This window comes from Polypterus senegalus, chromosome 16 (genome assembly GCF_016835505.1).
Source record: "Polypterus senegalus isolate Bchr_013 chromosome 16, ASM1683550v1, whole genome shotgun sequence".
Taxonomy (NCBI): Eukaryota; Metazoa; Chordata; class Cladistia; order Polypteriformes; family Polypteridae; genus Polypterus; species Polypterus senegalus.
The window spans coordinates 17,757,039-17,772,174 of record NC_053169.1 but is presented as its reverse complement, the minus strand read 5'-3'; the positions used below and the strand labels follow the sequence as shown (position 1 = coordinate 17,772,174).

The following is a 15,136-nucleotide window of genomic DNA, read 5'->3' as shown; positions in this document are numbered from 1 at the left end:
TCTCACAAGATGCTATAAAGTATGCGATCCAGAAGGTGCCAAGGATGCCTGACAGTCGTCTCAGCACCCTTAAGTTCTTTAGCCGTGGCCATTTTGCTATGCTAGAAAGGATTAGCACAAAGCCAATGCAGCCAATATTTCTGTTATGTCAGTCTCAATGGTATGACTCCACACATTAACAAACATCAGATGGGTACTTTCTTAGTAGACAATGTAAAAAATTTGGAATAACACCAATAATTTATTGTAAGTATAAGAAATTATATTACATTTCCACTGAAGAGCACACATAATTACATACAATTTCTCTCCATCTTTAACCATGAGTTTTGGATATAAAGGTTTATAGACGTAAATAAATTGGCCTTTCAAGAAAAACAACAAGACTACTTTCAAATGTATCTAGGCATAATGCAAGAAACTTGAAAAGAAATTAAAGGAAGCTCTATTACCCAAATTGTAATTTTCCATTTATTACCTTGTGTCATCACCTGCTTCCGAGTTAACCGTGTCTTGAATAGCCTGCATAACCAAAATGCACATAATTAATTTATATGGAATTGGTAAAAACATAATGGTTTTTTCATTATCTATGAACTTAAATGTAATCAGAGATAAAGAAATTAAGCTGTTGCTACTGCAGAACATGATGACACTTCTAAAAAGCAAATTACTATTCATTTATATTTTATTTTTGTCTAAAAGGTACTTTTCTCATATTTTAATGTGTAGAAATATAGATCAAATAAATGCAATTTTTTTATTATTATTATTTTTATTATATTAAGAAACACCATTTTCATAACCTGCCATTACATCTTTTCAGTAAATAAAATTATGAAGAATGCTCATATACCTGTATTCATGAAGTACGCTGTCTGCTGGTTCTGCTTGATTTTCAATCGCTCTTTGATAAACCAAATCTGCCTGCTGGAACAGTTCCTGCACTTCAAATTGTTGTGCCCATGCCAAATAAAGAGAAGCTGTTCTGGTCCCAATACCCTGATCATGCAGATAACCATACGCTGCAATGCGATCACTGTAGAAATTAACCTTAAACAGTGAATAAAAGATATGTGTAAGAAGTCTGAACAACAAGATGAAGCCCCATTAAGCTTGTTTGGTGAATAATATAATATGCATTTGACATTTAAGTACCACATGGTTTAAAATATTCAGAAGATTCATTCTGCGTGCAAGAATAACATCCAGTTTCAAAATTATGCTTTTCCTACATAAAATAATCAATTTAAGAAGTCAAGCATGCATCTCAGCTGTATTACATTTTTACTAGATGGGGAGGAGGAAAAATACAAGTGAAATGACAAAAGAATTGAGACATCCTTTCTGAAATAGTTGCATTCAGTATTTTAAGATAAAATGATGTACGTTAAGAACAGCAATTATAAATTAAATTATACAGTAAAGGAAATCACTGCACATGTGAAAAGGTTAGTAACATGGCAGTGATTCAAGTGTATCAGAAATTACTTCATTCTAGGAATATTCTTGAAAAGCAGAATGTAGCAAAAACTGTACTACAGAGGCCAATACAGTAAGGTATAAAAGGAAACTGAAATCAGGATAATAGAAAAAATAAACAGATATCTGATACAGCAGCATTAGAAATAAGTGAATAGTGGTTTAAACAGGGAACTTGTCCTTTAATAATACTGTATACCGGGGTGTCCAGCTCCGGTGCTGGTGGGCTGTTACAGATTTTTTAAAAAGAAGTGGCAAGCTACTAAAAGTGGAGCACATTTACTCTGACTTCTGATATAGTAGCTTTAAGCCTCTCTTTGGTACAACAGGCAGATGTCCAGGACAGTCTTCTTGTGGGAGCAGAATAACCTAAAGATCTTTGCTTTAAGGTCAAAAATGGGGTATTGCAGGGTTCAGAAAATAATATTTTCAAAATTACAGGATGTAGAAAATGTGGCTTATGAGAAAATTCTACAGGAAATATCATTATCAGATTCAAGCGATTAAAAAGGCAACCACCATGCCGAAGGCATGTAACAAGCTATATAATTGACAAGTCTACAGCTCTGTCACGTTCTACATATAGCACCTGTAAGGCAATATCTGGACTACTGGCTGCACTTTGAGCCTATATTTTACAAAAAGCTCACAATAGCAGTAGAGAAATCCATCACAATGGATACTATGCTAATTCAAGGAACGGAAGTTATAAACTACTAGCTGTGTAAGCCCGTACTGTGAAAAGCATGGTGTCCTAGAAACTATTGAATTCGTCCAGAAAAAAATAAAACCTGAAATGTCAGGTAATTGAAAGGAACTACCTCTTGGCGTCTCTCTCCTAGGAGGATTTGTTCTGCCGATGTGCTCGCATCGCTTGTGCATTAGCAGCGGGAGGAAAAGCGAAAGGGATACTGTTTTGCCGATATTAGCGGCTAAGCGACTGTATTTCTTCTGAGGTTTCGTTTTGCTGACGTGCTGGCCCCGCTTATGTTATTGGCGGCTAAGTGAGTTTTCTGTTTCCTCAGAGGTTGAGCCCTTACCCCGACTTCACCTCTCACTTCCAGGTCAGACAGACACACACACTTCCACGCGTAGACGTTTATATACAAGATGAGGTGAAAAGGGAACTGATTCTTTTTAAAAATTTGCAATTTCAAACTTAAAATTATAAAAAAGGGTGAGTATTTTAAGATGCCGACATTAAAATCTATTCATCAAAATAAATATGGAGCCCATGTGAAATCAAGATAAGGTTTAATTTAAATCATGATTCCATATTTTAAAATATCCCCTTCTTGGTATCCTACTGTGTCATCGTCACATTAATATATATATATATATAATATATACACACACACTGCATCCGGAAAGTATTCACAGCACACTTTTTCCACATTTTGTTATGTTACAGCCTTATTCCAAAATGGATTCAATTCATTTTTTTCCTCAGAATTCTACACACAACACCACATAATGACAACGTGAAAAAAGTTTACTTGAGGTTTTTACAAATTTAATAAAAATAAAAAAACTGAGAAATTACATGTACATAAGTATTCACAGCCTTTGCTCAATACTTTGTCGATGCACCTTTGGCAGCAATTACAGCCTCAGGTTTTTTGAATATGATGCCACAAGCTTGGCACACTTGTCCTTGGCCAGTTTCGCCCATTCCTCTTTGCAGCACCTCTCTGAGGTCAAGAGCACTCTGGAGCAGGCTTTCATCCAGGATGTCTCTGTACATTGCTGCAGTCATCTTTCCCTTTATTCTGACTAGTCTCCCAGTTCCTGCCACTGAAAAACATCCCCACAGCATGATGCTGCCACCACTATGCTTCACTGTACGGATGGTACTAGCCTGGTGATGAGCGGTGCCTGGTTTCCTCCAAACGTGACGCCTGGCTTTCACTCCAAAGAGTTCAATCTTTGTCTCATCAGACCAGATAATTTTGTTTCTCATGGTCTGAGAGTCCTTCAGGTGGCTTTTGTCAAACTCCAGGCGGGCTGCCATATGCCTTTTACTAAGGAGTGGCTTCCGTCTGGCCACTCTACCATACAGGCCCGATTGGTGGATTGCTGCAGAGATGGTTGTCCTACTGGCAGGTTCTCCTCTCTCCACAGAGGACCTCTGGAGCTCTGACAGAGTGACCATCGGGTTCTTGGTCACCTCCCTGACTAAGGCCCTTCTCCCCCAATCGCTCAGTTTAGATGGCGGCCAGCTCTAGGAAGAGTCCTGGTGGTTTCGAACTTTTCCACTTACGGATGATGAAGGCCACTGTGCTCATTGGGACCTTCAAAGCAGCAGAAATTTTTCTGTAACCTTCCCCAGATTTGTGCCTTCAGACAATCCTGTCTCGGAGGTCTACAGACAATTCCTTTGACTTCATGCTTGGTTTGTGCTCTGACATGAACTGTCAACTGTGGGACCTTATATAGACAGGTGTGTGCCTTTCCAAATCATGTCACATCAACTGAATTTACCACAGGTGGACTCCAATTAAGCTGCAGAAACATCTCAAGGATGATCAGGGGAAACAGAATGCAACGGAGTTCAATTTTGAGCTTCATGGCAAAGGCTGTGAATACTTATGTACATGTGATTTCTCAGTTTTTTTACTTTTAGTAAATTTGCAAAAACCTCAAGTAAACTTTTTTCACGTTGTCATTATGGGGTGCTGTGTGCAGAATTCTGAAGGAAAAAAAATGAATTTAATCCATTTTGGAATAAGGTTGTAACATAACAAAATGTGGAAAAAGTGATGCGCTGTGAATACTTTCCGGATGCACTGTAGATATATAAATAAAAAAAAGACATTCAATACTATTTGTAAAATGTTAAAATTCTAAAAGGATACATTCTTATACCAAATATATATTCATACAAATACAATGTGAAAACATTGTACTGTTATACTTACATATTTAATGCAATAGTTAACGTAACGATGATCATTAGCATAACGTTGATCATTCATGAATTTTTTCACTAAGCGCTCCAACACACTGAAAATTTTACTCTCTGGGAAACATTCGGATATTCTTTGAACCAATCTAAATTACAAAAAAAAACGAAAGCATTAAACAGATTGGAAAACTAACTCAAGTATGCTAAACAATTGCAGAAAACAATGGAAAAAATAAATAATATTATTACTTGTCCCATTGGTCCAGTGGATCATCTCCAATATAGTTCTGTGTATGGGCTTCAAAATCTCTGTAAAATGAATTGAAGACAGGAATGAATTAAAATATACTCCATATCTACAGCATGAACATGTCCGTAATGTTCCCACAAAATTCAAAAGGTTAAATTGTTTTAATTTCTCTATAAGAAGAAGAATTTGCCCCTTTCAATTTGGGTACCACCCCCCCTAAATATTTTGTACTTGAGTATTAATATCCTCAAAATAAAATGTATTGGCCTGAAGTTAAATTCTATTAATAGAGGAAAACAATTTCCATGTAATGACCAAAAAAAACGCACATCAGCAACGTAAACACATAGAAAGTAATATGATCCACAAACATACATTGCATTTTTTTAACCTAGATTTTGCACCTTTATCACCAGGGTCCAATTCAAAGATCCTTGGAAAGCTGTCCAGTATTAGAAACCATGGATTTAAATGTTCAATCAAGGCCTAAATGCAACCACTATATTGCAGTCATGCTCAAGAAAATCTCTGTCCATAAGGATGCAAATCCATAATCGTTTGAGCCAGGACATATTGGTGAAGCTCTTGTAAGGCCGTATAATCAACAGAGAACTAAATCCATGAAATCAATTGCAAATCTACTGAAATATTTGTTGAAGCGCCTCCATAAACGACCAAGACATAACCCTGAAACTTCATGTTACTGTGCTTTTGATCATTAGGAGCCAACACATAGATAGATATATGTACCAACTTTCAAATTACAAGAACACTTAACACAGCATGACTGTGCTGGTATTTTCAATTGCTTATGTTTATGAACTAAAACTACTTTAATCTACAAAATTAGTATTGTATTCATGCAAACAAATGAAACTTTGAAAACTGTTACACTTAAAACAGCATAGAAAATAAAGCACTATGCTCAAGTTTAGCAATTGTTACTCGAATTACAGTATTCCAAATACACACCTAATGAAAGCTTCAATTTTTTTTTTGCCATCCCAGCTTAAATTTTTTATTTTTTATTTTTTTTAAAAGAAATGAAAATTCTCAGCATTTTCTTTTTCTGATTCCATTAATCACATCTGAACTTCACCCATTTCCTATAATGGTGCATAGTGTCACTGTCTCCATAAACCATTAACATTTCTTAAAGACAATTTGCCATGCCCTCCGAGCTGATGACACATACTGTATATATGCACTGTTAAAATTTGTACCCACCAAATATGATTTATTCTAAAGCAATGTAATTACACCCAAATCCAAGTAAATGGAAAGAGAGTGCAATGGCCTGTTACTCCTAGGTTGTTTAAATGTCTAACAGAACAAAATGAAAGGCAGAATTATGTGCTGCACTTGTTCTGGTACAGTATTTTGAATAGGCAAACAAGGCAAAATTGTAAACAAACTTTCAAAAAACAAGAAAAACCCTGGATAAGGAGCATACAAATATCCAAATACAAAACAGCAAAGAACCACATTTACAAGGTACTTCATTTTTAACATTAGTCAAAAAATGGATAAGAAGTTTAGTCTTCACTAGACAAATCATCTCAGCTTAAAGCAGACACAGTCTGATGACAACTGGGCTTAGGAATTTTTTTGGCTTGAATGAAGACAGGATGCTATATGCAGAATTGATCCTCACTGAAAAAAACCTGGATGGAGCAGAACTCTTCAAAAATTAAATTGCAACAAAACTGAACTCCTGCAAATTGAGACTAAAGTGCAACTTAATAAAATGAGCTCCTTTCCCAGTCCATCTTGGCGGTGATCTCATCAGACCTGCCTCTACTGCAAAGAATCTTGGTTTCATTTTTTGATTCCTCCCTCTCTTATTCCGCCCACATAAATCACATTAAGAAACTTTCTTACTTTCACCTCCGTAACATATCCCGTGTTCACTCCTTCCTCTCCTTTTCTAATGCTGAGAAACTTGTCCATGCATTTATCACATCCCGCATCAATTATTGTAATTCCCTACTGGCAGGTGTCCCTTCTAATCTTGTATCACAGCTCCAGCTTATTCAAAACTCGGCTCCAAGAGTCCTTTATTGAACCAGCAGCAGCGAGCACATCACACCCATCCTACTCCGCTTCACTGGTTCCCCATGTCTTACAGAATTAAATATAAAATCCTACTAATAACCTACAAAGCCTTAAACGACCTTGTGCCAAACTACATCAGTGACCTTCTCCATTACTATGCAACTGTCTGCCCACTAAGGTCCTCTGATTCTGGCAATCTTGTTGTGCCCCACACTAATCTTCACTCCATGGGTGACAGGCCCTTCTCTCAGTTTACCTCTATGTCAAGATGCTCATGTAACCTGTATGTGTGGGCTAGATCATCAATTATGTTATCGGTTAGGCTTTTCTCTGAATTTACTATCTTACTCTTATTTATTTGGTTTAGTACAATGCTATATACTGTATACCCTACCATTCTTTCTTAAAGTCTGTGAAGTGCCTTGAGCTTGGGAAAGGTGCTATATAAATAAAATGTATTATTATTATCTCTATATATAATCTTCATTTGGATCTTGATCTTTGTTTGTCCGCGAATTAATTAGAAGAAGAGGCACTAGATGGCAGTAGAGAGACAGCTAAAACATAGGCATTGCATTAAGAATCTCCTCCAGGCTTATACTACTGAAGACTGTAGTACTCCAGCCACACCTCAAAACACAGACATTCAAACTAAACAAATTGTTGTGCTTTAAATTAACTAAAGAGATCTTCATTTAGATCTTGATCTTTGTCCGCGAATTCCACGCATGCGTAGACCACCTTTCAGTTTAGTACGTTATTGTTACTCACGGATGTCAACATTGTGCCGGAATAACGAAAGGGGTGGTGGACAGTGTTACACTGGTTAGCTCCTGAGGCCTGGTTAGAGAATGAGATTGCCGAAGATAAAAGGTACGTGCCTATGTAACATATGAATGAAAGAAAGACAGTGGGTAAAATGAATGACAACGTAACAGCACGTTCTGGAAATTATTATTGTTACGTTGTAGCCGGCGAGTGCTGCGCGTCTCACAGTTGTACCGTGCCTTGCTCACATGTCAGTAAAGTGATCCCTATTTATGCTTCAAAGAGCTTGGATACCTATGTGTCCCCCTTTTATAACCATTGCTCCGTGTATATTGCCTTACTCTTTGGATTGCCACAAAGCAAACTGCGAGATTGGAGAAAGGTTGAGAAGACATCGTGAGAGGAAACGATAGCGTCGTGAAAGCGAGGCGGACTGTGAACGGACAGAAGCAGAAATGCTCCTACACCACCACATAATTACGATTCGGACAGTGATTCCGAGTAGGCCGTTCCTATCGAATCAATGTCCAAGGGTTTTCTTTTGTAATTTTGTTTCCCTTATAAAAAATCATAATGCTGTGCGACAAAGGGCTTAGTTCACGACTGGCAGCCGCTTTTAAACAGGGAGCCCTTCACAGACAACTTTAACACGCGCAACGTAGTTGGGCGCACATGGCTAGTTTATTAATAATTTCAATACCATTTTTCAAAAAACTAACAAGCAAAACAATGTTACTAGCCCTATAGTAATCTAAAATCTGACATTTTACATACATGCCATTATGGACCAACATACATACACAAATCTGATAATTTCACAGAAATTACACTATGTCCCCACATGAGAAGCTGCAGGCTTAATCGTCTCGGACTGCTTAACTGACTTTATTTACAAATCTCCTGGTTCAACCAATTTAATTGTTAATTACATGAAAAAGAAAATCTGAGCACAAAAAACGGTTTTAACATTGTTACATTGGTTACCCGTGTCATTTAGAATTGACTTTCAAATACTACTAATGTCATATAAAGCCTTAAATAATCTCACGCCGTCTATTTTGGAAGCTTGTCCCCCCTACACTCCAAGTTGTAACATCAGATCTTCAAATGAAGGTCTGTTTATAATCCCAACAGCCAACCTGAAAAGAAGTGGCGACACTGCCTTTTCCTGTTATGCACCTAAAATTTGGAATACTTTACCAACAGAAATTCAGCAGGATAACACTGTAGAGCAATTTTAAAAACTACCAAAAACCCATTATTTTAAAATTGCTTTTTCGTAGTATAGCTTATTCCTACTAATCTGTACTATGCTGTCTTTTCCAGTTCTTCTATGGCGGCGATCTGCTCCACAACCACCTGATCAAGGCACCATGCTGCCCACTGTGTTTATGGGCTGAATGGTGAGTGTCCCAGATGTCCACATGGCCATCATCATCAAATTCTTCCATGTGAAGCCTTTAGACTACGTGAATTTCCCCTTGGGATTAATAAAGTATCTATCTATCTATCTATCTATCTATAGACCATCCAGAATGCCCAGTGGGGGTTAGGCAGGCTTTTGGCCTTGGAACCAATGCAGATTTTTTTCTCCTCCATTTTTCTGTCCTCCTGGCCATTTGACCTTACGATAGATCGATAGAGTACTTTATTAATCCCCAAGGAAAAATTCACATACTCCAGCAGCAGCATACTCATAAAAACAATATTAATTAGTGATAAAGATGCAGTGCAACTAAAAAATATAGGGTGGAGAGTGCAAGGCAGGTATAACAGATAATGTTAACCTTTACCCCCCCACATGAGTTGGAATTGAAGAGTCGCATAGGGAAACAGGACAGTAACTACATTCTGCTACTCCGTTTTGAGATGATACTGTTCAGTGGATGCAGTGGATTCTCCATGATTGACAGGAGCCTGCTTAGCAACCGTCACTCTGCCATGGATGTCAAACTGTAAAACTTTGTCCAGGCGTGAGGCATCCCTCTTGTTTATGCTGCCTCCCCAGCATACTACCTCGTAGAAGAGGGCGCTCGCCACAACCATCTGATAGAACATCTGCAGCATCTTATTGCAGATGTTAAAGGATGCCAGCCTTCTAAGGAAGTATAGTCAGCTCTGTCCGTTCTTACACAGAGCATCAGTATTGGCAGTCCAGTCCAGATTATCATCCAGCTGCACTCGCAGGTATTTATAGGTCTGGACCCTCTGCACACTGTCACCTCTGATGATCACGGGGTCCGGGAGGGGCCTGTGCCTCCTAAAATCCACCTTCAGCTCCTTCAGTTTGCTGGTGTTCAGATGTAGGTGGTTTGAGTCACACCATTTAACAAAGTCCTTGATTAGGTTCCTATACTCCTCCTCCTGCCCACTCCTGATGCAGCCCACGATAGCAGTGTCATCAGCGAACTTTTGCACGTGGCAGGACTCCGAGTTGTATTGGAAGTCTGATGTATATAGGCTGAAGAGGACCGGAGAAAGTACAGTCCAGTGCAATGCTCCTGTGCTGCTGACCACAATGTCAGACCTGCAATTCCCGAGACGCACATACGAGAGGTCTGAGTGAGGTCTGTCTGTAAGATAGTTCACGATCCATGCCACCAAGTATGAATCTACTCCCATCTCTGTCAGCTTGTCCCTAAGGAGCAGAGGTTGGATGGTGTTGAAGGCGCTAGAGAAGTCCAGAAACATAATTCTTACAGCATCACTGCCTCTGTCCAAGTGGGAGAGGGATCAGTGTAGCACGTAGATGATGGCATCCTCCGCTCCCACCTTCTCCAGGTATGCGGACTGCAGAGGGTCGAGAGAATGGCGGACCTGTGGCCTCAGGTGGTGAAGCAGCAGCTTCATGGTCTTCATCACATGTGACGTCAGAGCGACAGGCCTGAAGTCATTCAGCTCAACAGGATGTGATACCTTTGGAACTGGGCTGATGCAAGATGTTTTCCAAAGCCTCGGGACTCTCCCTTGTTCCAGGCTCAGGTTGAAGATGCGCTATTATCCATTATCGCATAACCGTATGTTTTATATTCATTTCCTTTTTATTTCATCTTGTAAAGCATATTAGGCTACATTGTTTATATGAAATTGAGCTATATAAATTGAATGTTGTTGAATCACTTGCATGGGCTAATTGTTCCTTACACTCGTCTGTCAAGGATGATGGTTTTTAGGTCTTTGAGCTGCATTTCAGCATCATCCGTGACGCTACCCACCCACCTTGTTCCTCTATTGTGGAGACAGCTGGGCTGGCTATTAGTTAAACAAACAAACTTGATGGATTGAATGGTATGTCTATTTTTGTATGTTCCTCATTTAATTCCAAACATCAGGGCATCCCCAAATATTTATTTCAAATATTTTATTCCCGTTAAATTAACACCACCATTTATCTTCAGCTTGACTATTGCTTAGAAAAGGAAGAGTGATCACCTGGATTGTGGCAACTAAAGGGGGCAACACTGCTCTTGGTGCCGGGTAAAATCGTCGCTTGGGTCATCCTCAATAGTATCATTGATCATTTGCTCAGCAACCGCAGCAGTCTGGTTTTACGCCTAAGAAGTCTACCATTGACCACATCCTGGCACTGAGGGTTCTCATGGAGTGCAAACGTGAATCGTTTTTGTAGATTTTGTCAATTTTCATAATGCATTTCACTCAGTTGTTCGAGCTGCCCTGTGGGACATCCTGAGACTTTGCAGGATAGCCCCGAAGTTGCTGGATATCATGGCTGGCCGGTACACTGGTACGGCAAGTGCTGGGCAGAGTGGAGGCAAAACCTCTGCATTTTTCCCCAGTTGATTCTGGGGTTCATCAGGGGTGTGTTCTGCTCCTACTCTGTTCAATGCTTGCATGGACTGGGTGTTGGGCAATATTGTGGGGTTCAGCGGCTGTGGGGCATCTGTTGGTGAAGTGAGATCACTGATTTTGACATTGGTGACAATGCTGTGGCGTTCACTGTGAGGCTCTGATTGGGGCTCTCAAGGGACTGAGCGAGGAGTCTGAGTGTCTGGGCTTGCAAGTGTCCGTTATAAAAAAACAAAACCCAGGCCTTTAATGACCCTTTGGACATAGCCATCACCAGTGAGTCTTTCTGCAGAGAGTATCAACCTTGTCAAGAGGTTTACGTACCTCTGCAGCAACATTCATGTCTCTGGTGACTCTGCCTATGAAGTCAGTAGACAAACTGGGAGAGTATGGGAGTCATGAGGTCGCTGGAAAGGAGTGTGTGGCACTCCCGATATCTCTGTAAAAGGACAAAGGTCCAAGTCTTTAGAGTCCTGGTGCTTCCTGTCTTGCTATATGGTTGTGAGACATGTTTTCTATCCAGTGACCCGAGACGAAGACTGGACTCCTTTGGTACTGTGTCTCTTCTGAGAATCCTTGGGTACCGCTGGCTTGACTTTGTGTCGAATGAGTGGTTGCTCACGGAGTCCCAAATTACCTGCATTACAGCCATGTGGCGCGATTCCCTAGGGGTGATCCAGCTCACAGGATTCTCATTGTTGAGGACCTGAGCAGCTGAACCAGGCCAAGGGGACATCCACGTAATACCTGGCTGCGTAAGATAGCTGGTAATTTCCAGGGCAGAGGTGGGACTGGACTGCATGTCTGCCTGGGGGTTGCCAACCAGGATCCCGAGATACAGTGTATACTCTCCAACCTGACCTGACCTAACCTATTGCATTCCATTATGCGATTGGATTTGCACCATAGTAGATGGACTGATTAGTTAGTGTCATGCACACTATATTTTTCCACTGCCAAAGAGCAACATCTTTGTTTTCTGAACTTTCTTGAAGGTCCTCTTTTCAAATCATGAAAAGTAGACCATGACATCAATCAATTAGACTTTTGTAGATCTAGATTTCATCATTTAGCTCAAATTTGTGTCATTTTCACCCCCAAAATTAAATTAATTAATTAAACTGATTTTTTTTTTTTTTTTAAAGATAATCTACTTTGCTCAAGTAAACATCGTATAAAGGAGGCAAGTGTGCATGCCTATATAAGTGATAATGCTGAATGTGCAAAAAATTCAAATTTAACATTGAATGAAAAAACGTGTTATAAGATAATGAAAGCTGATTTACAGATGAGGACTGTTAGGTATATCTGGTGACGGGCACCAAATGGAGATACAATATGCTAAATGTGAACTGGTTACATCTGTAAGCATGGTGCATTAAAATTAATACATGTCTGATGGGAAACATTATTCTACAGTTAACCCAAAGTGCACGTGAAAGGGTACTAAATGTACTATTATACACTAAATTGATACCTTTAACTAGCCTGCACTGATCTGTTAGACATTAGTATATTTGAAAAGAGTGTGGCAAAGGGAAGGGGTCTACAGTGCATCCGGAAAGTATTCACAGCGCATCACTTTTTCCACATTTTGTTATGTTAAAGCCTCATTTCAAAATGGATTAAATTCATTTTTTCCTCAGAATTCTACACACAACACTCCAAAGGCACATGGCAGCCCGTTTGGAGTTTGCCAGAAGGCACCTGAAGGACTCTCAGACCATGAGAAACAAAATTCTCTGGTCTGATGAGACAAAGATTGAACTCTTTGGTGTGAATGGCAGGCGTCATGTTTGGAGGAAACCAGGCCAATACCATCCCTACAATAAAGCATGGTGGTGGCAGCATCATGCTGTGGGGATGTTTTTCAGCGGCAGGAACTGAGAGACTAGTCAGGATAAAGGGAATGATGACTGCAGCAATGTACAGACACATCCTGGATGAAAACCTGCTCCAGAGTGCTCTTGACCTCAGAATGGGGCGACAGTTCATCTTGCAGCAGGACAACAACCCTAAGCACACAGCCAAGATATCAAAGGAGTGGCTTCAGGACAACTCTGTGTCCTCGAGTGGCCCAGCCAGAGCTCAGACTTGAATCTGATTGAACATCTCTGGAGAGATCTTAAAATAGCGGTGCACCAACGCTTCCCATCCAACCTAATGGAGCTTGAGAGGTGCTGCAAAGAGGAATGGGCGAAACTGGCCAAGGATAGGTGTGCCAAGCTTGTGGCATCATATTCAACAAGACTTGAGGCTGTAATTGCTGCCAAAGGTGCATCGACAAAGTATTGAGCAAAGGCTGAGAATACTTATGTACATGGGATTTCTCAGTTTTTTTTATTTTTAATAAATTTGCAAAAACCCCAAGTAAACTTTTTTCACGTTGTCATTATGTGGTGTTGTGTGTAGAATTCTGAGGAAAAAAATGAATTTAATCCATTTTGGAATAAGGCTGTAACATAACAAAATGTGGAAAAAGTGATGTGCTGTGAATACTTTCCGAATGCACTGTATGTAACAAGGAACGTACATAAATACGAATCACTTTAAACGTTTACATTTTAATCAAATTAACTTGATCTTTTCTCATGTTTATCTGAAATTGTAGATTATGTAGAATCTTATTACATCATATCAATAATAACTCCGAGTGACTCTACTGTACAGGGTATAACACACTTCACACTGGGTATAAACACAACTCAGTATTAAATAAAATTACAGCTTTTTTTTTTTTTTGCATACGGCTGGAAATGCATTTTTATTGTAGATGTGTTTTTTTTTTTCTTTTAAGTCTTAAAGCAGTTAAAGAGTTTTAAAGCACCTACCTAACTTCGTCGTTCGTAAAAGGTAAACATAAATGTTAAGTCGGTCTCCACGCAGGTTCTCATACTACTAACTTTAATTATGCAATACAATCTTTGGATATCCTCCTAATTAAAACAGAAATCGATTATACTTGCCGTAAAACAGCATCCACGTCCATTATGTCGACTTCTTCTTTTCTTTATTTAAAATCATCCGGAGAACAGACTGACCACGACGTCACATTCAACGTAGCTGAGCGTTTACATTTGAATTCAGCGCTTCTCATTCGCAGACTGTCTTAGCCGAAGTCACCAATAAGTGGAGCGCTCTTGACGCTCATGTGCTCTTCAGCTGCGACAGCCTATTGGTGAATCCGGTGTCAATAGACGACCTATCAAGAGGAGAAGCTGCATTTCTCTGCACAGAAATGGTTTGTTACGCCCATAGAGATATATAATAGACGCTGCATTCATTGTGTTGCCCAGTCGACACGATACGTCAGCGCGTCTGTCATATTGCGAGTGGCAAAAGTGCCATTTAAACTAATACAGGTAGACGTGGAAACCTGGCTTTCTGATGAAAAACAATAACGTTTAAAACAGTATCGTTTACATACAACATATTTCGTTTAAATATAATTATTTATATCAATTTATACACTAATAATGGCAATTATTAAATAATAATAATTATTATCTGTCCATCCATTATTCAACCCTCTATATCCTAACTACAGGGTCACGGGGGTCTGCTGGAGCCAATCTCAGCCAACACAGGGCGCAAGGCAGGAAACAAACCCTGGGCAGGGAGCCAACCCACCGCAGGGCACACACACACACACCAAGGACAATTTAGAATCGCCAATCTACCTAACCTGCATGTCTTTGGACTGTGGAAGGAAACCAGAGTACCCGGAGGAAACCTACGCAGACACGGGGAGAACATGCAAACCCCAAGCAGGGAGGACCTGGGAAGCAAACCCGGGACTTCTAACTGCAAGGCAACAGCACTACCCACTGCGCCACCATGCTGCCCCATAATAATAATAATAACAATAA

The 15,136-nt window shown here is 39.7% G+C and overlaps 1 protein-coding gene across 1 annotated transcript in view; it reads right to left on the bottom strand.

Moving 5' to 3' along the window:
- bub1 (BUB1 mitotic checkpoint serine/threonine kinase) overlaps positions 1–14,347 on the bottom strand; it is a 54,813-nt gene extending 40,466 nt beyond the window's left edge. The window contains exons 1-5 of the mRNA XM_039738375.1: positions 14,234–14,347; positions 4,637–4,696; positions 4,401–4,533; positions 857–1,053; positions 479–522 (exon numbers count right to left, since the gene is read on the bottom strand). Of these exons, the coding sequence (XP_039594309.1) occupies positions 479–522; positions 857–1,053; positions 4,401–4,533; positions 4,637–4,696; positions 14,234–14,256 (457 nt within the window). The 5' untranslated portion in view covers positions 14,257–14,347. The remainder of the gene's footprint in view (positions 1–478; positions 523–856; positions 1,054–4,400; positions 4,534–4,636; positions 4,697–14,233) is intronic.
- Between the last annotated feature and the right edge of the window lie 789 nt (positions 14,348–15,136).